Source organism: Nylanderia fulva, unplaced genomic scaffold (genome assembly GCF_048542155.1).
Source record: "Nylanderia fulva isolate GAGA-0341 unplaced genomic scaffold, ASM4854215v1 Scaffold21, whole genome shotgun sequence".
NCBI lineage: Eukaryota > Metazoa > Arthropoda > Insecta > Hymenoptera > Formicidae > Nylanderia > Nylanderia fulva.
The window spans coordinates 2,225,957-2,250,842 of record NW_028190275.1 but is presented as its reverse complement, the minus strand read 5'-3'; the positions used below and the strand labels follow the sequence as shown (position 1 = coordinate 2,250,842).

Below are 24,886 nucleotides of genomic sequence, written 5' to 3'. Positions count from 1 at the left end.
GATCTCAGTCGGCGAACTCGGAGATAAAAAAAAAAAAGAGGAAAAAAAACATGGGAAAACCCGTCCTCTTCGCGGAAAATTGGCGTACTCTGATAATGCCTCGCCCGTTAGCTCGTAAAAAATTATTGCAACACGTGTGCGCTATGGGAAATATTTTAATCAAAGTACACGCTTGTAGGGTAGAGGGTTGCATTAGGGAGTAAACTGCTCTAGTACTAGATGAGATTGAAAATGATTTTATTTATTCAAAAGCATGTTATGTCGATTATACATTTTGTCGAACAGTTCTTTTCCAAAGACATGTTAAAATTGGTTGTCTCGTTGCGCTGAGAGTTTTCCGAGTTTGCAATCCGAGTTGTACCATGAAATTGGCAAACTTTTATTACTGAATATTTTATTTAAGAATATATGATTTTATAAGACATATATTTTTGTTTGTAAAATCTATATCTTGTATAATCTTATTAGGTTTTATTTTTTTGTTTTACATACACAATGCCAAAAATTATACTTTTTATTTTACAATTAAAGAAAGAATGAATATACATTTATTATATCTATAATTGAATGATTTATAAAAAAAAACTTGATGTTGAGAGCTAATTTATATACATTAATAATATTGAATATGACAATACGAATTCAGACATTGATCGAAACACTTTTGCAGATCTTTTCAAATTGATTTGTAGATTCTAAACTCTTTTCTACATTTTTTAGAACCAATTGTTAGATTCCGGTCTCCCTCGAATCCTGAAGACAATCCACAATGTCCTTGCAAACCTCGACCAATCGTCATCTCGCCACTGTCTTCCCTCATCTCTGCAGCTCGTAGGTCTACCAGTAGAAGAGGAGGAAGGGCAAGGTTTGACCTTTTCGAGGGGATGACGGGATGGGTAGGACAAGGGTAGTTCGACGGTTGTCTTTTGGGGCATCGGCCCTTGCCTCGCCGAGGGAGAGTGAGCAGGGGCGGACGAGGAGGACCTACGCGTTATTGAGCGGCCATTTCCCACAAAGCGCAGACGAGGGCAACCACCCCGACGAAGCGCGCGGAGTCCTCTCTCTACCCCTACGCCCTCTTTTCACCCCGACCTCTCTACCCTCCGCCCTCGTCCTTTCGTCCCTTTGCGCGCTCTGCTCTCCCTTCGATCTACTACAGACGAGAGAACCTTTCCGAGACACGGATATAATGCACCACCTGCACCGACGCATCTTTTAAAATGGCGGATCTCTTTCTTATTGTCAGAGATATAACACGTGGATAATGTAACAAAGATTCGCAAGGACTCGAGGATAATTTCAAATGTTCAAATCTTATCTGTATCTTCGTCTTAATCCGTGTGATTTTATAAAACTATTTCTAAATTATTATTAGTGAGGAGTATTATTATTAGTGAGAAAGATAATGGGCTAAACAGGATCAATTTTCATATATGCGCATATGTATGTATGGTATATATGTATGCTATAGTCTAATGAAGTATGATTTGGATTCGTTTATCGATTGAATTCTAGAATTACATATATACAGCATCACGAGATCATCGAATAATATTTCAGGATAAACTCTCTTGCAAAATAGGAACAATTTTAGAATTAACAATGTGTCCTAAAATATTTACTAGAGATATTTACTCTTTTAAATATTATCACATCAAATTTAGGAGTCTCTAAAATTAAGAATAGCGCGTTAAAATATTAAAAAAAAGGAAAAGTAAAATTTCATTTTTATAATCTACTTTTATCGTGATTATATATATGCTAAAATTTTTTATTTTGCAAACGATAATTGATTATAAATTATCAACGGTGATTAATAAATCGAATATACGAGAGAAGGGAAGAAAATTTTTCGCGTAACGTCATGTCGGGGCTGAGCGAATTCAGAGAGCATAAGCCCTTTCTGCAGCACCACCCGACACACCGGCGGAATATATAATCTCGAGGTCATTGCCCGAACGATCTTTGGGGGTTCGTAGTGTCTGCAACGAGGGTGAGAGACGCCTCGAAATACCGGACGCAGATATCGACCACCACTTTCCCCAAAAGACAAAAACGGGTCCGAAATAAGCGATAATAGCGTATCAGTAAATACCAAAACAAAAGCGAAACGATAATAATAACGATTTCAACTGTACATGGGGTGTTGCATACGAGATATATCTTGAAAATTTCATTTTTATGCCATTATTATATTTTCTCTTGATATCTACATCGATTATACGATTCTTTTATTTTAATATTTTTTGCAAAATATGATGGTGAATTTTCACAAATGTAAAAAATGAAATATTCATATAAAATTACTCTATAGTTGTAGAATTAAAATTTTACGTATATAAAGAAATGAATTTGTACAATGTATAATTTAGAAAAAATATGCATTATATACATGAGATGTGAAACATAGATATTAATACATTAATAACTTGATACATTTGATTGCTTCTAGATTGATGAAAACGCAGTTGTTAAATCTGGACTTCCTGTATAATCATCAGTACATCTCACTTTTCTCTCGTTGCGATTATTTACATCGCATTCCGGATAAACGGCGTAAATAGGACGGAAAATAATGTGGATAATCAACGATGATTGAATTGCCGGGATGCCCTTTGCGTCAGCCGATATAACGTGTCAAACCGAACGCCACCATCATGTGATGCGGTCGCTTTAATGGTATGCAAATTACCAGGTAAATTCTGCGCGCGAGCTTTGTCGGAGTAGAAAGAGAGGAGCGGGGAGAGGGAGAGGAACAACGGAATAGAAGAGAAGGGATGAACAAAATTGAAAGGGTTGGTTCGACGTGATTCTTGAAAAACAAACACGCGAGGTTCTCCTCCCCTCTATTAATTACACTAATGGAAACATTTTCGCGGCATTTTCGAGCCGATCGGAAAATATTGATGATCGAACCGATACAATGTATACAAAGATACAAAATTATTTACATTACACGACAAAAATGTATCATATGTGTAATAATATTAATGTATTATTGAAGAAGAGTGTTTTAAAAAATCTCTGAAAGAGAGTAGTAGACACGTTTTATTAAAATTACTCCGGTACGAGTGCATCTTGGAAATGTCTATTTTGTCTATATATCGCGGCAAGTGACGTACAAATACATGTAGATACATATACATAGATACACATACCGGGACGCCCGCATATCTATTTATAACGGCGATGAATTGCGGGGCGATTGACCGCGTGACCTTGACTTCCGGTTGATCCGACTGTCCTCCCTCTCTTCCTCCTGGGGATTTCAGTGTGTCTCTCGCGAGATTTCCCGAAGGCATTTGAGCACCTATCTAATCTCGTCCTTCAATTAGAAGGGAAGGGATGATGGGCGAATCGATAATTATCGGGGGTAATGATCTCTCACGAATCATATCGAATAATTTCTGTAAAACAATTTTGATTTAGATTTATTTTTTCCAGCTGTAGTTATTTTACTTTATGCACTTTCAATCGGACGGATATATCCAATTATTCCAAGGAAAGAGAAAAATCGAAAGGAGGACTATAAATCAAACAAATCCTACATGTATAATTTGATGGAAGAGGATCGATAAAAAAAATGTGAAAAAATGAGAAGAGCTCTATTTAGAAGGAATTCTGAATACATTAAAGTCATTAAATTTAAAGAGTAAGTTAATTGCTAATTTTCTAATAATTAGATCATACGCAGTAATTACAAATTCAATGTTATACAGATACGTGAAAGACACTGCTTCATTCGCAACCGTAAAGATTTACATTTTTCCGTACTTAAAGAAAAACTTGAGACGATGTCAATCTGCGTTTACGGGCATAATAAGAAAGGATGATAAAACCCCAAATCTAATCTCACGATTTCGTGACTTACATCAAACGATCCGCGAATGACTCTGTTTAGCTCGCCGTTCCGCTGCCTCGCGCACGTTGCCTCCTTTTTCCTTCCTCCCGTCTCTTTCCTCCTTTTTTTCGTTTTGCAATCGCTCGAAAACCTGTTCGCACGAGAGTAGCAGCAACGGAATGTCCGAGTGCTGCTCGCGCTCTCATCTCGGGCCGATCGAACCGGTGAAGATCGTCGGTTCTATCGCGACGGTCTCGCTTAGAATTTCACACGTTATCCACCGTTCTTCAAACGTGAACGGTTCCATCTCTATATTTTTCCTTTAAACATTATTATCAAATAAAAGCATTCGATATATAATAATAATAAAATATAAATGATATTGAAAATTGTATCCAATAATATTAATAATTATTTATAATATATTGACAGTATTATTTTAGTAAAGTAAAACGCTACTCGATTACATATCCGGACAAGCTGATAAATAATACACTAATACTCTTGTTCGAATGTGATAGAAATCCTCTTAAGGTTGACTAAATAACCCTTGTTCGAATCTAGTAGAAATCCTCTTAAGGTTGACTAATAGATTTAGTTTGACTTGGATTTTGTGAGCGATCTGAGCCGTGCAAAGCGGTTTTTAGTTTCGCGATTAAACTTAAAAATGTATTTAATATTTTTGCCATGCATTTAATACTCTTTTCTAATATTCTCGTCATTAATTGGAACAGACTGGAAAGAAGAAGCAACAGAGAGAGAGAGAGATAGAAAAGCTACACTTGTAGGAGGTTCACGAAGGAGGATGCCGAGGAATGAAGGCTAACGACCTTGACCTTGTCTGTGGCGTGTGGGACTGTGTGCGCTTGTGATCACGAGAGGGAGAGAGAAAGAGGAGAGAATACGAAAGTAGCGACGAGAAAAGACATCGGTCAAAACCGACTGGCCTGCTTTCTTGCGCGTCTCGAGGCATGATGAGAACGAATGTATCCAGGTAAGCGAGGAGACCCGATGACTAACAATGAGACTGCGGCGACGTCGGGCGTCCTCGACAGCGATGGCAAACGATCGTGTTGCGACATATCGCGACGCATGGTGCATCGCTTAATAGGATTCTAAGGCTGCGTTCGCTTTGACGCTTTCAGCGCTGTCTTCGTTGCACATAGAATATCAAACGAAGACAGAATATGTTTATAATGCTGAAAGCGTCCAAAACGAACGCAGCCTAAGAGAGAGAAAGAGAAAGGAAAGAGAAGAGGGAGGAAGGACACACTGTGGTACAACGACATACACAGGGTGTTTCGCGAATGTGACACAAAACTTACCTAGTAATTACAATCAGTGCCCAGATAGCACCATGTCTAAAATGCACCCATAAGACATCTTTAAGATGTTTTCAAGATGTCTTTGGGATACCATCATAAGATTTCTTAAAGATGTCTTAAAGATTTCTTAATGATGACTTATGCGTGAATTTTGGACATGGTGCTATCTGGGTGGCGTACTTAGTATTTTTATTTCTAACATTAAAGCAACAGAATATAGTTTTATTCGTTTAAGAAAACAGTGCTCCATAAGTGCGAAAATACTAAACTTATTTGTTAGTCAATTAGATTTCGAAGGGGATGAAACCCTGGCAGCCTTCCTCCCCACAAATACGCCACTGACTGCATAACATATCATTCTGCGTTAAAGTTTTATGATATGTAAAATCGATACAAACGAGTCATCATATATTTCTCCATAGACAGATCGAAAAATATTTGGCGAATAAAATTGAAGGAATTGGAAAAGAAATTTCACTGTTTTCCTTATCTCGAGAACTTGGCTTTATTGTTTCCTCACTCTTTCTCCGAATTTTCTCAGTCGCAAAATTTAATTTCGCTGCAATCTACGAGGAAGAAATTCCTCAAATATATTCCACTGTGTTTACGAGACTCCGATATTTTTCGTTCTTCGAAGCGAGGCGAACACGCGTTCGTGCAATTGAGTGTCAATATTGATGTTTTCGTGATGTGATAAGCTCGATTGTAACATACGTTACAATGAACTTGAGAGAAAAGAGAGTAATAATTAATAATGATTTCAGTTTTCATTCATATATGAACATACATTATTTATATATCAATAACCATCGATTTTGTTTATATTTATATGTATATTGCATTGTTCTTAATGTATAAAATACTGCGTACCAAAGTTTTAATTTTACCTCTTATTTGAAAAAAAAAAATTACTCTTTTATAAAACCAAAATAAAATTCAAGAAATGTTTCTCATTCGTTCTTCCTCATTCGCAGAAACCTGATTAATTGGAGTCGATCGCGGGAGAAATAACGATCCTCGACCTCGACGACGTTCCTCGCGACGTCGCGTTTCACCCGCCCGACGGAGAAGCTCATCAATGAGAGACGCGCGCGCGCGTGGAGTCGACGACCGCGAGAGCAGAGCAGGACGGGACGTCGCGACGAGGGATGCTGTCCGCACCGAGTTGCGTCGCGTCGCATCGCGTCGCTAGGAAAAAGAGAGGAAATCGCGACTCGATGCGTTGAAGGGGGAGACGGAGGGAAAATCCAGCCTGCCGACTCCTGACCTCCAAGAGAAGTAGGAGACGTGAGCGAGGTCGTTCCGCGATCGATCGATAAATGCGCTTTTGCCTTTGCGTCCAAGGTGCGAAGGAACTTTGCGTACGGAAAAAGGAAGAGAGAAAGAGAGAGGAAACGACAAACAGAAAGGGAGAAAGTGCGAGAGAAAGGGTGCGTGAGAAAAAAAACCGCCCTGTCATTATTTGACAATACGTTCCCTTTTTTTTTTTTTCTTGTATATGTACGATATTCTTAATTTGATTATTTCCTCTTTTTTGATCAATTAAAATAAATGAAACAACAAGACTTGAGAATATTTAAATAATAGTAAAAAAGATTAATATAAAAGTCAAGCGTGAGATCAAGATGCAAATTAATTAATTTTAGATGCTGTCGATTAATTAAAATTAAACCTTTTGGATCTCACTTTGTATCCTATCTTTAATAATTAAAAATAGACGAAAAAAAGAAATGTATTATGCGATTATAAAGTAATGATTAAATATATGTATGTAATGAAAAATGTAGAATTATATTTATTTTAATTATTATTTTATGCATGATCTACATTACATTGTTTTTTCGTCTATTTTTAATTATTGAAAAGAGCTTAAAGTTGGAACCGAAATAGGCTTTAATTATAATCAATAGTACTTAAAATTAATTAATTTTCTATTTTTTTAGAAAGTAAATTCTCTTTGAACATGATTTACTATCTTTTTTCTGTTTCTCTTTTTGACTGACATTGAGATTCTCTTCATTGAAAGAGATGAAATAATAATATTTTGATGCCTTTCTAATACTTTTGTTGTTTTGCAGGTTTCCTTTGACCTGAAGTCATAGGCGAATTTTTGTCGCCCAGGTGGAAAATTTCTCGGTGAGCACCCCTGCGGAGAAAGGCGAAAGGACCGGAACAATCGATCCTTCGGTCTACGGAAAGAGAGCACGGAAGCTGCTTCTTCCTCTCGTTCTCTTCGTCTCTCTTGTCACATCTCGTGCTACTGTTTTATCTCTTCTTCAGACGTCGCATTCTTCTCAGGATTTTCAGGTAGCCCAGACACCTTTTCTTAGAAAAAAAATCCGAGCGTGTCGAGAAAACGAATAATGAATTAATCATTAGATAAATGTAAATATCTCTCTCGACGAAATGTCAGAATTAGAATAAGAAATTCTATCCCGACTTTTTTATTCGTCTATGTAAATTTGTTATCCTCACTTATACGATTTATTCGATCGAGCTGATGATAAATTCGGTAGATTACTTTTTTTAAATTATTATTTATACATATTTTTTCGTGAAAAAATTTAATCATAATTATACCCTATTATCAAATCAAGTATCCCTTCGATCTCGACCGATATAGCCATTTCTCTTTCTCCGCTACATTTGAAATACATAAACAAACAAGACCCGCCGCTTCTTATTCCGAGTCATAAACGATCCGCAATGCTGCGTGCTGCGTTTCGAGCTGAATAGGCTCCTCGGGAGCGGAGAGCGAGCGTAATGAACGTCCTCTCTCTCTCTCCCTCTTCCATCCATTCGCCACCGCGGCGCTCCGCGCGTTTCCACGGCTGCCAACCGCAGCGCGCCGAAACTCGCCGGCGATGTCGCGTCACCGGCTCTCCCCTCCCCCACCCTCCGCGGATCGCATTGCAGCAGCCGGCGAGATCGGCCCGGCGTCCTCGTCGCGCTCGATCGCTCCCTCTCGCTCGCGCCGCGACGCTCTCGCGCGTGTGTTGAGTGGCGGCAACGCAGACAGGCGCGGCCGCCGGAGCCCCAGCTCCGGTCGGTGGTGAGCGCCGACAGCGCCGCCACTCGGCGACTCCCCTCAGTTTCGGGCAAGATGGGCGCACCTCGCCGGGCAGTAGCTTAGTCTCTACCTACAAGACAACACACACACTAAACTGTTTCCTATAGTAACTATTAACCAATTGTATATTAATCTTATTTAAGGGAAACACACGAGAAGAGAGACACACACGTACCACTACGGACAACACAGACGCACTTTGCATACGCTCCAGAAACCACACACGCAAGCTCTATTTTTGTAATAAAATAACGCGCCGTATAAAAAATTTGTAAGTAGTGTGTCGACTGTGTAATTTCTACGACCGTTGACGCGGAAGAAAAAGAGAAAGCATTCTCCGGGTTCTTACGCTGGAAGAAAGAAGAGGAAGAACGAGTGTAAAAAAAAATCACACACACACATACATACACACATACAGACACACATTTAGAGAAGAGGAGTACGGTACATGTGTGTGCGCGCGGTCTGCGGTGAAATAATTCCTAGAGAGAGATACATAACGAGGAGAGAGAGAGGACCGGACGACGAGCATCATCGTCGAGGATCGCTCTCGGGGAAGGCCTCCGCTCGGCGACGTCAGGAGTGGTGGCCAAGCGGTAGCAGCGGCCGATAAGCGGCGGCGGCTTTTCCTGCAAGACAAGGTGCCAGTCGACGGCGGTCGCGGCGCCGTTAGTCTCTGCGTTTCGCGGCGCAGCGCGACGCAGCGTTGCGCTCTCTCTCCCTCCTTCTCTCTCTCTCTCTCTCTCTCTCTCTCTCTCTCTCTCTCTCTCTCTCTCTCTCTCTCTCTCTCTCTCTCTCTCTCTCTCTCTCTCTCTCTCTCTCTCTCTCTCTCTCTCTCTCGCCCGCTTCCCTTTTTCTCTCGCGGAGTCTCTCCGTCTTCGGTGTCCGCGGCGCGGAGAGACACGCGTTCGGTGTGTGCGGTGCGTGCGTTCGTTGTACGTATGTATAGGATTGTTCATTAATTCATTAATTCGTATATATAATCGCCGAGACGAGGGAAGGAGTGGAAGAGCCACGACCGACCGGCTGCCGGTGTATCGTGTGGTAGTTAACGATATATATATATATACATATATATATAATATATATATGTGTGTATATATATATATATATGTAGAAGTGAAAAGTGCGATCGCGAACGACACACCCTCTCGACGTCCTCTCTCTCTCTCTTATTCTTTTCATCTCTCTTTCTCCACTTCCCTCTCTTCTTCCTCGGTACACTTACAGAATCGCCAACGTATAACGCGCTCTCTGTCTCTCCCCCCTCTCTTTCTGCATTCTTCCTCGTCTCCAATCGCGGTCTGCTACTTTCCTTTTCTCTCTCTCTCTTTTTTATTAATTTTGATTTATTTCGATATCGGGATCGCTCTTGGTCGATGATGACGTTGACGAAAACGACCCGGCGAGGTTAAAAAATTCCAAGTACGGTCAGAGTCCTCTCTCTCTCTCTCTCTCTCTCTCCACCCCCTCCTTCGCCGCCATTGGGCCATCCCTCGTCGTCGTTGCAGCGTCTCGCGCCTGGTATTCTTACAACTACGACACACGCACGTACAGACAGACAGACGGACGGGCAGACAGACTGACTCGCGCGCGCGCGGATTCTCCTTTTCTCTCCTTCGTTCATCCATGTTTTTCCTTCTACCTCCACAGTCCGGTCTCCGTCGGCCGATCGAGAGAGTGCAAATTCGCGTTTAGTGTCGGGTGCGTGCGTGCGTGCACGCATACGTGTACGCGCTATTACAGTGTTTGGTTTCTCTCTGCCTCAGTTCTCCGATCAGTGTCGCCGGTGAGCGAGAGAACTCGTCGAGTGACGACTTTGGTCGGACGAGAGGCGCCGACGAAGACGACGTGGGCGAGAAGAGGAGGCTGCTGTCGCGGGAGGTGGTGGAGGAGGAGGAGGAGGAGAAGGAGGAGGAGGAGGAGGAGGAGGAGGTGAAGGTGAAGGAACCGGAGTGGCGGCGCTAAAGCGACCGGCTGACGGTGGTGGTTTTTAGGCTGCGCAGCGTCGCGCCGGCGTATTATTGTTATTATTGTTATTATCATCGCGACTGCAGCTGTATCGTCCGTTCGACGAACACCACCGGTACTGCTAGTGATACTACACGACGACGAGCTACACACAAGGCCGCTATCATGTCCGTGAGAATGGAAAACGTGCCCGCGCGGAAGATGAATTATAAAATGATGGTGAGTACATATATATATATATATATGTTTCGCATCTATCTGTCTCTCTCTTCCTCCGGTCTGTTCCCTCGACGGACGGCGGGTGCGCAGTGCGCGTGCGACTCGCCGCTTACTTCGCGCAGCTCCGTCGTGCGCGCGAGCGCGTGTTAACGTGGCGTGCGACGAGTCTCGACGCGCCGCGCTTTGTCTCTCTCTCTCTCGATATTTTATTTTCCATTCTTTCGAATTTTTATTTGAAAAAAAAGGGGGGAAAATGATTTTTCATTTCGCAATACCCTTTCCTAATAGCGCAACTTTCGAAAGAAATTCAGAGGAAATGAAAACATCCTCGGGATGTGTGCTGTTAGGGCACTTTCTCTCCGGTCACCCTTGGAATGTACTTAACAGTTTTACGTTTGAAAAGCATGACGCATGGGGAAAAGAAAAATACCTAACCTAACTTTCTATTCCCGTTTCGCGTCCTATAATCGCGGCATTTCCGCGAGCGCAGGACGCGTGGTGCGGAGCGACCCATGTTGGCTGAAAGAGTCATCGGGGGAAACGCATGCGCGCGCGGAAAAGCTATGGAGAGTTTTAATGATGGAGGCGGCCGACAACGGGTGGCCACGGGACCGGAGGAGACGACGGCTTGCGGAACCGTCGGTGTGTAGTTTGACAGTTTGCCGCGGGGCGTCTGGCTGCTGCCCCACCCAGAGTCGTCTCTCTCTCTCTCTTCGCCCGTTCCGTGTCTCACCGTGCCTGCCGTAACCCTCTCTCTGTTCTGTCTGTCCTCTCTCCGTCTCTCTCGTTCGCACGCCGCAAACACTCGATCCGTCTCGAGTCCGCCTTTCGGCCGCATATTTTCCCTTTTCTTCTCTGCGTTAGTTTCGTGAGATTTGTCAGGATATTTTTTCTTCACAACCACGGAAATGTAGAAAATTTCATTATAAAGCATATGTGAAATATTGCACGATTAATAATGAAGGTGTATATGTTTCAGGGTTTTTTTCCCTTTTAATTGTATTCTTAATTTTTAGCTCCGCAAAGTATCAATATATCTCAAAGTAAATGAGAGTTGAGGGTTTTCAATACATTTTTTTGATTTATTATTAAAAAGTTCAGCCAAATCTCACGAAACCAATGATTAATTTTATGACTTATGACAGACACGCCCATAAAAAACGAAAGATGCATAGGTAGCATATTTTATTCTCTTATTGTTAAAAGCCATTTTTAAGATACATAAGATTTGTCTTGAATTTATTATTAATATCGCTTACCGTTATGTGAACAATTTATTGCACGAATTAAAATATTATTGCACACGCGTGCTAAAGCGTTAATCTTTAAATCGAAATATATTTTATGAAAATTTAATAACACATAATTGTATTAAATTACAAGTATATAATAATTCTATATACATATATTATTACATTAATATATACAATTTCCTGAAATTCAAGCAGTTAAAAACTCGTCAATTATACAATAATATTTATTTATCTTTATAATTTATAAATTAATCGGAAAAAACAATTTATATACGAAATCTCGAGGAGAAGACTTGTTTTTAACTCAACACATTTTTATACAAATGTTACGATTTAAAGATTAATATAATCAAATACATCTGTTTTCTCTTTTACCATTTTATCAATATATATGTTAAAAAAAGCTGAAGATTGATAAGATATTGAAACTTAGCAATGCTAAGTATGCAACATGATATTTCGAAAATGATAAGTGCAGTGTGTTTGTACACTGAAAAAAATTTGTCAACTTCACTAAACCTTTCAACTAAATTACTATTTTATTAATTAAACATATATTAATATTTAAGTCAAGTATACGTTTTGTTATATTTAATTTAAATATTTTTATATGTTTAATTAACGAAATAATATTTAGTCGAAAGGTTTAGTCAATTTGGAAATTTTGGTCAGTTTAGTGTAAAGTAGAATTCCAAAACGGAACATTAGTCAGACCGAAGTAGATAAGCCGTATCGATAAGACTTTAGAGAGGCATGTGGTCTATGCTAGATGAGAGTGGAAATTCGGTGGCGGATAGGAACGTGTTGCAAGTTGCAACGGTGTTCTCTCTCTCTCTCTCTCCGTGCACAGGTTGCTAATTTTAGCTTCGGAACCCGAGAAGAGCTGAATGCTAGAAATTCGATGGGCACGAATTCGCCATTCCTGCTGACCCAAAAGGCAAATTCTAAGATCGCGTGTGTGATTAACAATCTCGAGGAAGGAAGTTTCTCGGAATGTACAGGCTTCTTGAAGTTCTCGCGTCTTTGAGTTATTCCAAGTATGACTAAACTTTTGCCGATAAAATCGATCAGTCATAATTAATTAATTTCTATTAATCATTTATCGATAATCTGTAATAAAGTCTCTAGAAGTTGTTTCAATTAAACAAACGACACTAATAAATTTCGATAGCGGCATTAATGTCATATTATATTTATAGCTTCATCGGTTAGGTTTACCACCGGAGAGAATTTTCTTTTAGAATTTACCCTGAAAATCATTAGAAGCATTTTTATAAGAGTTTCTCTCTGATCAATATTTAGTAAAATAAAGAATATCATAATGTACATAGTAAAATTAATTTTATTGGAGTAGATATATTAATATTTTTATTGTGATAAAAATATTAAATATATTAGGGTAAATTCTAAAAGAAAATTCTCTCTGTGTAGAGGTTGAAGTTAACCAATGTTGAAATTGACCCTCAATTGAGAAATACTCGATGTTGGTGGAATAGGGCGAAACCAAAATGCAAATTTTCGATCGGCGTGATTTATTCGCTCGTTAAAATTCTGTCACCGCGTTTTACCCCCTCGGTTAATAAGCACAGTCATGATCGTTGCCGAGGAAAGGTTATCGCGCGCGATGAACGGAGTTCAAGCAACTCCGCCGTGATGATCTGTCGAGAACAGTCATCGTGTACAAAACAGCTGTTTGTTTTTCGCGACGAGAAGCCGTCCCGATTTAGATTTCTTTTATATGCGCGCAGTTTCTCTACCGCCGTGTGAAAATTGGCCGATTCTTATATTCCGGATAACTCGATGTTATCGCCGCATTTCTTATAAACATGTCACACGAGAGTTCTAATCTTCAAGTACGCATTAAGGTAAAATATCAAGTTTCTCTCTTTCTATATACGTATTAAAATTTAAAATGAATAAGTATGTGCTCGAAGAAATATAAAGAAGGAAAGGAAAATACAAAAAAATGGAGCAAGAGACTGCAATATAACAATATATTATATTGAAACTAGATGCAAAATTAATTCTATTCTTATATATCAGTGAAACTTACTTTTAAAGATTAATATCACGAACTCGTATCTCGAATAATGATCTCCCGTGTGAGAAATGGGGAAAAAAATGCGAACGCGTCGTTACCGGTTAATTAAATCCTTTCGCGCCTCGCTCGCTCATAATTGGTTTCGGATCGCGCGTTAATTGCAACGAGGTAATACGCGGTGGTTAATGAGCATCGCACCGCCGCTTCGTGTCGGACATGCATCTTGCACTTTCGAACGTGCATATATATGTGAATGCGAATGAAAGAATTAATAAACGCGCGCGCGGCTCCGCAATAATCACGTAAGAGATGTATCCCGTCTATTTTAATCAACGAGTTCCAAGAGTGCTTCTTGAATAACGAAAACGTCGCTGCAATAAGCGTAGACGTGGCCGCATTTTTTCTATTTTTTAAAGGTTACAAACAACAAGTAATTCAACATATTTTATACATCTTTTTGCGATAGATGTTAATTTTTTTTTATTACAATAAATATTAATCAGAGAAAGCCTGATAAAACTTTTCCAATTTATCATATTGTGTCATGATTTTCAGGATAAATTTGAAGAGAAAATTCTCTCTGTAATTAATCTGTCATTAATTTAGAATTATTATTTCATTATTATCAGATCGTATATTAGAGAATAGAAAGATAAAACGTTTCTCTTCGCTTTTTAAATTCACGGCAGACAATTATTATCATCAGAATCTCGATGACTTCGGAGGAGAGACTCCGATAAGATATTGGTTATATCAGTCTCTTATTCTTGTATTTTCCTGCTTTTTATCGGTTTTTTTTTTCCGAAACAGATAATTATTTTATTTGTGTCCTCTCTTATCGAAAGAGGGGCGCTGATAGTAGAATCGTGTTTCGAGACATAAACGCGCTGTAGAAAAAGAGAAAGCGAAATCGTACACGGATTTTCTTCCAAGTTCGAAAGTTGCCTAACGACAAAGTTAATGTATTAAATTGCGCCAAGTCAACGTCTCTTCGAAGTTGGTGGAACATTATCTTTCCAATTTCCGAAGTATTATATTTTTTTCTCGGTTTATCGCGCCTCAACACCGTCATGTATTTTATCGCGTTGTCAATACTTGACGATGATAAGTAACGGTTGCACGTTTAATAGAGTTCAGATTCTCGTCATTATAAATCTTTCAACGTCTTTTGACGGCATTTTTCTCAAATTAATTTCTCGATTTTTATTCCAATAAAATTTTTTTTTTTTTTTTTTTAAATAAGAGAACTTTTTGCATCAAATTCTTAATTATAAATTCTTCGCTTTACTTTTATGAATTTTCTCATCCTTTCTTCTATTGTGCATAATTTGAGAAAGTTTATACTTTCAGTTTTGCCATGTTTGGCGAATCCTCAAATATCTGTATAAATGAAATGCGATATCATTATTATTAAACGAATGCATTTGAGGCAATTAAGAGTACATATAAATGTCTGCTCTGATTTTTTTATTGGACTACAGGTATAATCTCATCGTAATAATTGTCGAGGTTAATCAGCGAGAAAAAAATGGCCATCTTTTTTTCGTACTTTAAACACCGCAATCTGCTTGTCAAATATTTAATCACAAGATCTTCGAGTTAGTACTTGGTCGATTTAATCACGTTATATTGCATCACAATATTTGATTTCATTTGATACAGTCGAATTGTATAAAGAGTAAATAGCCAGATAGAAAATGATATGTGATCGTCTAAATTGTACATATAACGAAAGGAAGATTTTGTTTGATTAATATTTATTATTTATCTTTTTTTAATATTTAAGGTTTTTCCCTTTGTCTCTCGATATTATAATCAGCTTTCACTTTAATTTTATACAATATTTCATTTCTTTTTTTAGTGTGTGTGAAGTTGGCGTATCATTTTGCGGAAACTCATTATATTTTGAGAGTTCTGACTTCTTTTTTAATAGTTCTAGAGTTCCTGATAGGTAAAACACATAGTTCTGCTCGTTAAAGCCAAAAAATTGCTTAGTGCAAAGTGAGACGCCAACTTCACGCAGCGTCTCACTTTGTCCTACGACATTTTCCGTATCAGAAATGATCAGAAATGAAAAGATCTATAGTTCTACATGAGTTCTAAGAAGAGTTCTACCTTCTAAAAGCAGAAAATATTAATTAAACCAAAATTAAGATAATCGGATACCTGTATCTATAGATGTCGAAGGGAGAGGCCAGTCAATTTTTAACAGTTCTGCTTATTATAAAGTAGTTCTCGTATAGTTCTGGGTATGTACGATGAATTTCCAAAGAGTTCTGATAATTAAAACTCTTACAAATTATTTTAATTAATTATTTTACCCGAAAACGCCTATTTTCGACTCTAAAGGTGAGACGCCAGTCGATTTTCGAGAGTTCTGTTTTTTCTAAAACAGTTCTCGTATAGTATTTGTCATGTACAATGAGTTTCCAAAGGGTTCTGATAATTGAAACTCTTACAAATTATTTTAATTAATTATTTTACCCGAAAAACGCCTATTTTCGACTCTAAAGGTGAGACGCCAGTCGATTTTCGAGAGTTCTGTTTTTTTCTAAAACAGTTCTCGTATAGTATTAGACATGTATATTGAGTTTCCAAAGAGTTCTGATAATTAAAACTCTTACAAATTATTTTAATTAATTATTTTACCCGAAAAACGCCTATTTTCGACTCTAAAGGTGAGACGCCAGTCGATTTTCGAGAGTTCTGTTTTTTCTAAAACAGTTCTCGTATAGTATTTGTCATGTACAATGAATTTCCAAAGAGTTCTGATAATTGAAACTCTTACAAATTATTTTAATTAATTATTTTACCCGAAAAACGCCTATTTTCGACTCTAAAGGTGAGACGCCAGTCGATTTTCGAGAGTTCTGTTTTTTCTAAAACAGTTCTCGTATAGTATTAGACATGTATATTGAGTTTCCAAAGAGTTCTGATAATTAAAAGAATAAAAGATAATTTTAATTAACTATTTCACCCGAAAAACGTCTATTTTCGACACTAAAGGTGAGACGCCAGTCGATTTTCGAGAGTTGTTTTTTCTAAAACAGTCCTCGTATAGTATTAGACATGTATATTGAGTTTCCAAAGAGTTCTGATAATTAAAACTCTTACAAATTATTTTAATTAATTATTTTACCCGAAAAACGCCTATTTTCGACTCTAAAGGTGAGACGCCAGTCGATTTTCGAGAGTTCTGTTTTTTCTAAAACAGTTCTCGTATAGTATTTGTCATGTACAATGAGTTTCCAAAGGGTTCTGATAATTAAAACTCTTACAAATTATTTTAATTAATTATTTTACCCGAAAAACGCCTATTTTCGACTCTAAAGGTGAGACGCCAGTCGATTTTCGAGAGTTCTGTTTTTTCTAAAACAGTTCTCGTATAGTATTTGTTTTGTATTGTCATTACATGACAAATACTATACGAGAACTGTTTTAGAAAAAACAGAACTCTCGAAAATCGACTGGCGTCTCACCTTTAGAGTCGAAAATAGGCGTTTTTCGGGTAAAATAATTAATTAAAATAATTTGTAAGAGTTTTAATTATCAGAACCCTTTGGAAACTCATTGTACATGACAAATACTATACGAGAACTGTTTTAGAAAAAACAGAACTCTCGAAAATCGACTGGCGTCTCACCTTTAGAGTCGAAAATAGGCGTTTTTCGGGTAAAATAATTAATAAAATAATTTGTAAGAGTTTCAATTATCAGAACTCTTTGGAAATTCATTGTACATGACAAATACTATACGAGAACTGTTTTAGAAAAAACAGAACTCTCGAAAATCGACTGGCGTCTCACCTTTAGAGTCGAAAATAGGCGTTTTTCGGGTAAAATAATTAATTAAAATAATTTGTAAGAGTTTCAATTATCAGAAGTCTTTGGAAACTCATTGTACATGACAAATACTATACGAGAACTGTTTTAGAAAAAACAGAACTCTCGAAAATCGACTGGCGTCTCACCTTTAGAGTCGAAAATAGGCGTTTTTCGGGTAAAATAATTAATTAAAATAATTTGTAAGAGTTTTAATTATCAGAACTCTTTGGAAACTCAATATACATGTCTAATACTATACGAGAACTGTTTTAGAAAAAACAGAACTCTCGAAAATCGACTGGCGTCTCACCTTTAGTGTCGAAAATAGACGTTTTTTCGGGTGAAATAGTTAATTAAAATTATCTTTTATTCTTTTAATTATCAGAACTCTTTGGAAACTCAATATACATGTCTAATACTATACGAGAACTGTTTTAGAAAAAACAGAACTCTCGAAAATCGACTGGCGTCTCACCTTTAGTGTCGAAAATAGACGTTTTTCGGGTGAAATAGTTAATTAAAATTATCTTTTATTCTTTTAATTATCAGAACTCTTTGGAAACTCAATATACATGTCTAATACTATACGAGAACTGTTTTAGAAAAAACAGAACTCTCGAAAATCGACTGGCGTCTCACCTTTAGAGTCGAAAATAGGCGTTTTCGGGTAAAATAATTAATTAAAATAATTTGTAAGAGTTTTAATTATCAGAACTCTTTGGAAATTCATCGTACATACCCAGAACTATACGAGAACTACTTTATAATAAGCAGAACTGTTAAAAATTGACTGGCCTCTCCCTTCGACATCTATAGATACAGGTATACGATTATCTTAATTTTGGTTTAATTAATATTTTCTGCTTTTAGAAGGTAGAACTCTTCTTAGAACTCATGTAGAACTATAGATCTTTTCATTTCTGATCATTTCTGATACGGAAAATGTCGTAGGACAAAGTGAGACGCTGCGTGAAGTTGGCGTCTCACTTTGCACTAAGCAATTTTTTGGCTTTAACGAGCAGAACTATGTGTTTTACCTATCAGGAACTCTAGAACTATTAAAAAGGAAGTCAGAACTCTCAAAATATAATGAGTTTCCGCAAAATGATACGCCAACTTCACACACACCTTTTTTTAGGACTCTGTGAAGTTGGCACGGCTTTTTTCAATTTTCAAAAAAAACATATGAGTTCTAGTAGCACTTTTAAGAGTTCTAGAGTTCCTGATAGGTTTCGCAAATAGTTCTGTCAATTTAAGGTCAAAAAACGAATTTTTTAAAAATGTCGTGCTAACTTCCCGTAGCACGACACTTATGCAAAAAAAATTTTTTATTCATGTATTTCGATAGATTTCGACGAGATCTAGAGTTCCTGATAGATTTTAACAATAGTTCCGGCGAACTATGCATTCTACGAGTTAAAAAACAAAATTTAAACGATATTTGTAAAAATTTTATTTTGTTGTGCTAATAGAAATATTCATTTCTCACGGCGCAATTTGCGAGCTCTAGGATAGTTCTGACCTCCAAAATAATGTTTGACAATAGTTCTGTCGATTAACCATAATTAACTTAATTAATTAATAAGCTATTATAGCACGACATCGCGGAAGAGTGTCGTGCTGGTAGAAATATCTATTTCTCTGGGCGCATTTTACGAGTTCTAGGAAAGTTCTGACCTCCAAAATAATTTTTGATAATAGTTCTGTCGATTAACAGTAATTAACTTAAATAATTAATAAGATAATTATAGCACGACACTCGAACAAAGGGTGTCGTGCTAAGTATATATCGCAGTTCTAGGGGGGGTTTTGGCCAGTTCTCGTAGAGTTCTATGCTTTGCAATTATTTTTAAAAATAGTTCCGGCGATTAAACATTTTTTAATAATTTTTAAAATTTTTTAATGTCCGATTTCAGCACGACACTCGAGCAAAGGGTGTCGTGCTGAGTATATATCGCAGTTCTAGGGGGAGTTTTGGCTAGTTCTCGTAGAGTTCTATGCTCTGCAATTATTTTCAATAATAGTTCCGGCGATTAAACATTTTTTATTAATTTTTAAAATTTTTTAATGTCCGATTTCAGCACGACACTCGAGCAAAGGGTGTCGTGCTGAGTATATATCGCAGTTCTAGGGGAAGTTTTGGCTAGTTCTCGTAGAGTTCTATGCTTTGCAATTATTTTTAAAAATAGTTCCGGCGATTAAACATTTTTTAATAATTTTTAAAATTTTTTAATGTCCGATTTCAGCACGACACTCGAGCAAAGGGTGTCGTGCTGAGTATATATCGCAGTTCTAGGGAGAGTTTTGGCTAGTTCTCGTAGAGTTCTATGCTCTGCAATTATTTTCAATAATAGTTTCGGCGAGTAAACATTTTTTAATAATTTTTAAAATTTTTTAATGTCCGATTTCAGCACGACACTCGAGCAAAGGGTGTCGTGCTGAGTATATATCGCAGTTCTAGGAAGAGTTTTGGCTAGTTCTCGTAGAGTTCTATGCTCTGCAATTATTATTAATAATAGTTCCGGCGATTAAACATTTTTTAATAATTTTTAAAATTTTTTAATGTCCGATTTCAGCACGACACTCGAGCAAAGGGTGTCGTGCTGAGTATATATCGCAGTTCTAGGGAGAGTTTTGGCTAGTTCTCGTAGAGTTCTATGCTCTGCAATTATTTTTAAAAATAGTTCCGGCGAGTAAACATTTTTTAATAATTTTAAAATTTTTTAATGTCCGATTTCAGCACGACACTCGAGCAAAGGGTGTCGTGCTGAGTATATATCGCAGTTCTAGGGGGAGTTTTGGCTAGTTCTCGTAGAGTTCTATGCTCTGCAATTATTTTTAAAAATAGTTCCGGCGAGTAAACATTTTTTAATAATTTTAAAAATTTTTTAATGTCCGATTTCAGCACGACACTCGAGCAAAGGGTGTCGTGCTGAGTATATATCGCAGTTCTAGGGAGAGTTTTGGCTAGTTCTCGTAGAGTTCTATGCTCTGCAATTATTTTCAATAATAGTTTCGGCGAGTAAACATTTTTTAATAATTTTTAAAATTTTTTAATGTCCGATTTCAGCACGACACTCGAGCAAAGGGTGTCGTGCTGAGTATATATCGCAGTTCTAGGAAGAGTTTTGGCTAGTTCTCGTAGAGTTCTATGCTCTGCAATTATTATTAATAATAGTTCCGGCGATTAAACATTTTTTAATAATTTTTAAAATTTTTTAATGTCCGATTTCAGCACGACACTCGAGCAAAGGGTGTCGTGCTGAGTATATATCGCAGTTCTAGGGAGAGTTTTGGCTAGTTCTCGTAGAGTTCTATGCTCTGCAATTATTTTTAAAAATAGTTCCGGCGAGTAAACATTTTTTAATAATTTTAAAAATTTTTTAATGTCCGATTTCAGCACGACACTCGAGCAAAGGGTGTCGTGCTGAGTATATATCGCAGTTCTAGGGGGAGTTTTGGCTAGTTCTCGTAGAGTTCTATGCTCTGCAATTATTTTTAAAAATAGTTCCGGCGAGTAAACATTTTTTAATAATTTTAAAAATTTTTTAATGTCCGATTTCAGCACGACACTCGAGCAAAGGGTGTCGTGCTGAGTATATATCGCAGTTCTAGGGAAAGTTTTGGCTAGTTCTCGTAGAGTTCTATGCTCTGCAATTATTTTCAATGATAGTTCCGGCGATTAAACATTTTTTAATAATTTTTAAAATTTTGTAATGTCCGATTTCAGCACGACACTCGAGCAATAGTATAGTTATCGAGTGTCGTGCTGAAATCGGACATTAAAAAATTTTAAAAATTATTAAAAAATGTTTACTCCCCGGAACTATTATTGAAAATAATTGCAGAGCATAGAACACTACGAGAACTAGCCAAAACTTTCCCTAGAACTGCGATATATACTCAGCACGACACCCTTTGCTCGAGTGTCGTGCTAAAATCGGACATTAAAAAATTTTAAAAATTATTAAAAAATGTTTAATCGCCAGAACTATTATTAATAATAATTGCAGAGCATAGAACTCTACGAGAACTAGCCAAAACTCCCCCTAGAACTGCGATATATACTCAGCACGACACCCTTTGCTCGAGTGTCGTGCTGAAATCGGACATTAAAAAATTTTAAAAATTATTAAAAAATGTTTACTCGCCGGAACTATTATTGAAAATAATTGCAGAGCATAGAACTCTACGAGAACTAGCCAAAACTCTCCCTAGAACTGCGATATATACTCAGCACGACACCCTTTGCTCGAGTGTCGTGCTGAAATCGGACATTACAAAATTTTAAAAATTATTAAAAAATGTTTAATCGCCGGAACTATTATTGAAAATAATTTCAGAGCATAGAACTCTACGAGAACTAGCCAAAACTCCCCCTAGAACTGCGATATATACTCAGCACGACACCCTTTGCTCGAGTGTCGTGCTAAAATCGGACATTAAAAAATTTTAAAAATTATTAAAAAATGTTTAATCGCCGGAACTATTTTTAAAAATAATTGCAAAGCATAGAACTCTACGAGAACTAGCCAAAACTCCCCCTAGAACTGCGATATATACTCAGCACGACACCCTTTGCTCGAGTGTCGTGCTGAAATCGGACATTAAAAAATTTTAAAAATTATTAAAAAATGTTTACTCGCCGGAACTATTATTAATAATAATTGCAGAGCATAGAACTCTACGAGAACTAGCCAAAACTCTCCCTAGAACTGCGATATATACTCAGCACGACACCCTTTGCTCGAGTGTCGTGCTGAAATCGGACATTAAAAAATTTTAAAAATTAAAAAATGTTTAATCGCCGGAACTATTTTTAAAAATAATTGCAAAGCATAGAACTCTACGAGAACTAGCCAAAACTCCCCCTAGAACTGCGATATATACTCAGCACGACACCCTTTGCTCGAGTGTCGTGCTGAAATCGGACATTAAAAAATTTTAAAAATTATTAAAAAATGTTTACTCGCCGGAACTATTATTAATAATAATTGCAGAGCATAGAACTCTACGAGAACTAGCCAAAACTCTCCCTAGAACTGCGATATATACTCAGCACGACACCCTTTGCTCGAGTGTCGTGCTGAAATCGGATATTAAAAAATTTTAAAAATTATTAAAAAATGTTTAATCGCCGGAACTATTTTTAAAAATAATTGCAAAGCATAGAACTCTACGAGAACTGGCCAGAACCCCCCCTAGAACTGCGATATATACTTAGCACGACACCCTTTGTTCGAGTGTCGTGCTATAATTATCTTATTAATTATTTAAGTTAATTACTGTTAATCGACAGAACTATTATCGAAAATTATTTTGGAGGTCAGAACTATCCTAGAACTCGTAAAATGCGCCCAGAGAAATAGATATTTCTACCAGCACGACACTCTTCCGCGATGTCGTGCTATAATAGCTTATTAATTAATTAAGTTAATTATGGTTAATCGACAGGACTATTGTCGAACATTATTTTGGAGGTCAGAACTATCCTAGAGCTCGCAAATTGCGCCGTGAGAAATGAATATTTCTATTAGCACAACAAAATAAAATTTTTACAAATATCGTTTAAATTTTGTTTTTTAACTCGTAGAATGCATAGTTCGTCGGAACTATTGTTAAAATCTATCAGGAACTCTAGATCTCGTCGAAATCTATCGAAATACATGAATAAAAAATTTTTTTTGCATAAGTGTCGTGCTACGGGAAGTTAGCACGACATTTTTAAAAAATTCGTTTTTTGACCTTAAATTGACAGAACTATTTGCGAAACCTATCAGGAACTCTAGAACTCTTAAAAGTGCTACTAGAACTCATATGTTTTTTTTGAAAATCGAAAAAAGCCGTGCCAACTTCACAGAGTCTTTTTTTAGTGATAATTATCTCAAAAGCCTTTTAGTTATTAAATTTTTAATTATTTTTCGAGTCTTATTAACGTTCGCATACATTTAATAAGGCTAATGCAGACTTTAAAGAGTTAAAGTTATTGACAATTATTAGCATTCTAGCAAGCACCGCAGAATGTCTTTTTCCTTCGTTTTGCGGCCAAGTTTTTGCCATGGTCATCGGTGTGAAAACAAAACCGAAGCCGTACTCCGGTTATTGAATATCTCGACTTCGACATTGCTTACTTTTTCTTTTCAGTATTCAATTCCATCGTGTGTATAAAATGTAGGGCAATTAATTGAATTAATTTATTGATGAATAGTGGAGTGCGCCACTAATATAGTCGCAGCAATTCACTATTAACTAGTATTTTTATTAATTAATTACAATTAATGAGTGAAAGTGAAATTGTTATTTAAATGGATATAAATCGTACAAAAATATAATAATATTAAATACAAATATTAACATACACGGAGAGAATTTTCTCTTAGAATTTATTTACCCTGAAAATCATGGTAATCGTGGGACAATATTCAAGAATTTTGCAAGAGTTTCTCTGATTAATATTTAGCACAATAAAAAATATTAATATGTACATAGTAAATTTTACTACGTTGCACGTATAAATATATTTTTTATTGCGGTAAATATTAATCAGAGAAATTCTTATAAAATCCTTTCAATACCATATATTGTCCCCCACGATTACCATGATTTTCAAGTAAGATAAATTCAAGAGAAAATCCTCTCTGCGTAAGAATAGTAAATGTCAGACGTAAAGTTGAAGATCGCGGTAGAGCTTTTCCAAGTTTCAAGTTTTCCAGAAAGAGAGAAATCCTGTCGGCGTCGCGGGGTGTCGTATTAACGTCATTATTTACCCCATCGTGTTGGTTTCACTTCGCACCCCATCGCCGTCTGAGGATTAATTCGAGAACCGGAAGACGCGGAAAGACGAGATTAACGATTTATCGAAGGGACAGGGAAAAAGTCAGGAAATTTTACTATTTATATCTGGATTTTTTCACATTATCCTACATTTGTCGATACATATAATCGATTTAAATTTTTGTTTTAACTTCCGAATCTCTTCATTGTTGACAAAAAATTTCTATAGGATTTCATGATTTAACATTTAATTGATTTATCATGCAAATGATATATTTGGAAGAAATAATACTAAGAAGTCAGGGAAAAATGAATTTCTGGTCTTGGAAAATCTGAAAAAGTCCGGAATTTTTTCATCGAGTCTGCCGGACACCCTGAGAGAGAGAGAGCAGAGGGTTTGTCCTTTCGGCGTCGCGTCGGTCACCGCGGATAATCGATATCATCCTTGCTGCGCCTATCCTCCTCTCTCTCTCTTCTCCCTCGTTCTGACGCAACCCCTGCCTATCCGCCCTTTTCCGCATCGTAGGTGATATCTTATGCGAGTTTCGAGAGCGAATCCTTGACTCGC

General features: G+C 37.2%; 1 protein-coding gene and 1 long non-coding RNA gene across 10 annotated transcripts in view; one reads left to right on the top strand and one right to left on the bottom strand.

Moving 5' to 3' along the window:
• The window catches only part of shep (RNA binding motif single stranded interacting protein alan shepard), a 75,079-nt gene that overhangs the window by 15,420 nt on the left and 34,773 nt on the right, over positions 1-24,886 (top strand). Inside the window, exons 5-11 of one of the 9 annotated variants that reach the window (XM_085482491.1) lie at positions 2,453-2,679; positions 3,445-3,652; positions 4,576-4,835; positions 6,141-6,596; positions 7,245-7,473; positions 8,380-8,877; positions 10,006-10,426. In XM_085482491.1, the coding sequence (XP_085338617.1) occupies positions 10,373-10,426 (54 nt within the window). In that variant the 5' untranslated portion in view covers positions 2,453-2,679; positions 3,445-3,652; positions 4,576-4,835; ... (2 more) ...; positions 8,380-8,877; positions 10,006-10,372. The other 8 variants (XM_085482490.1, XM_085482493.1, XM_085482495.1 and 5 more) reach the window with 8 other exon arrangements.
• LOC114936308 (uncharacterized) lies at positions 7,270-8,042 on the bottom strand. Its single transcript, XR_003820678.2, has 2 exons — positions 7,747-8,042; positions 7,270-7,486 (listed from the first exon to the last, which is right to left on the bottom strand). It is a non-coding gene; the product is annotated as an uncharacterized LOC114936308 (long non-coding RNA).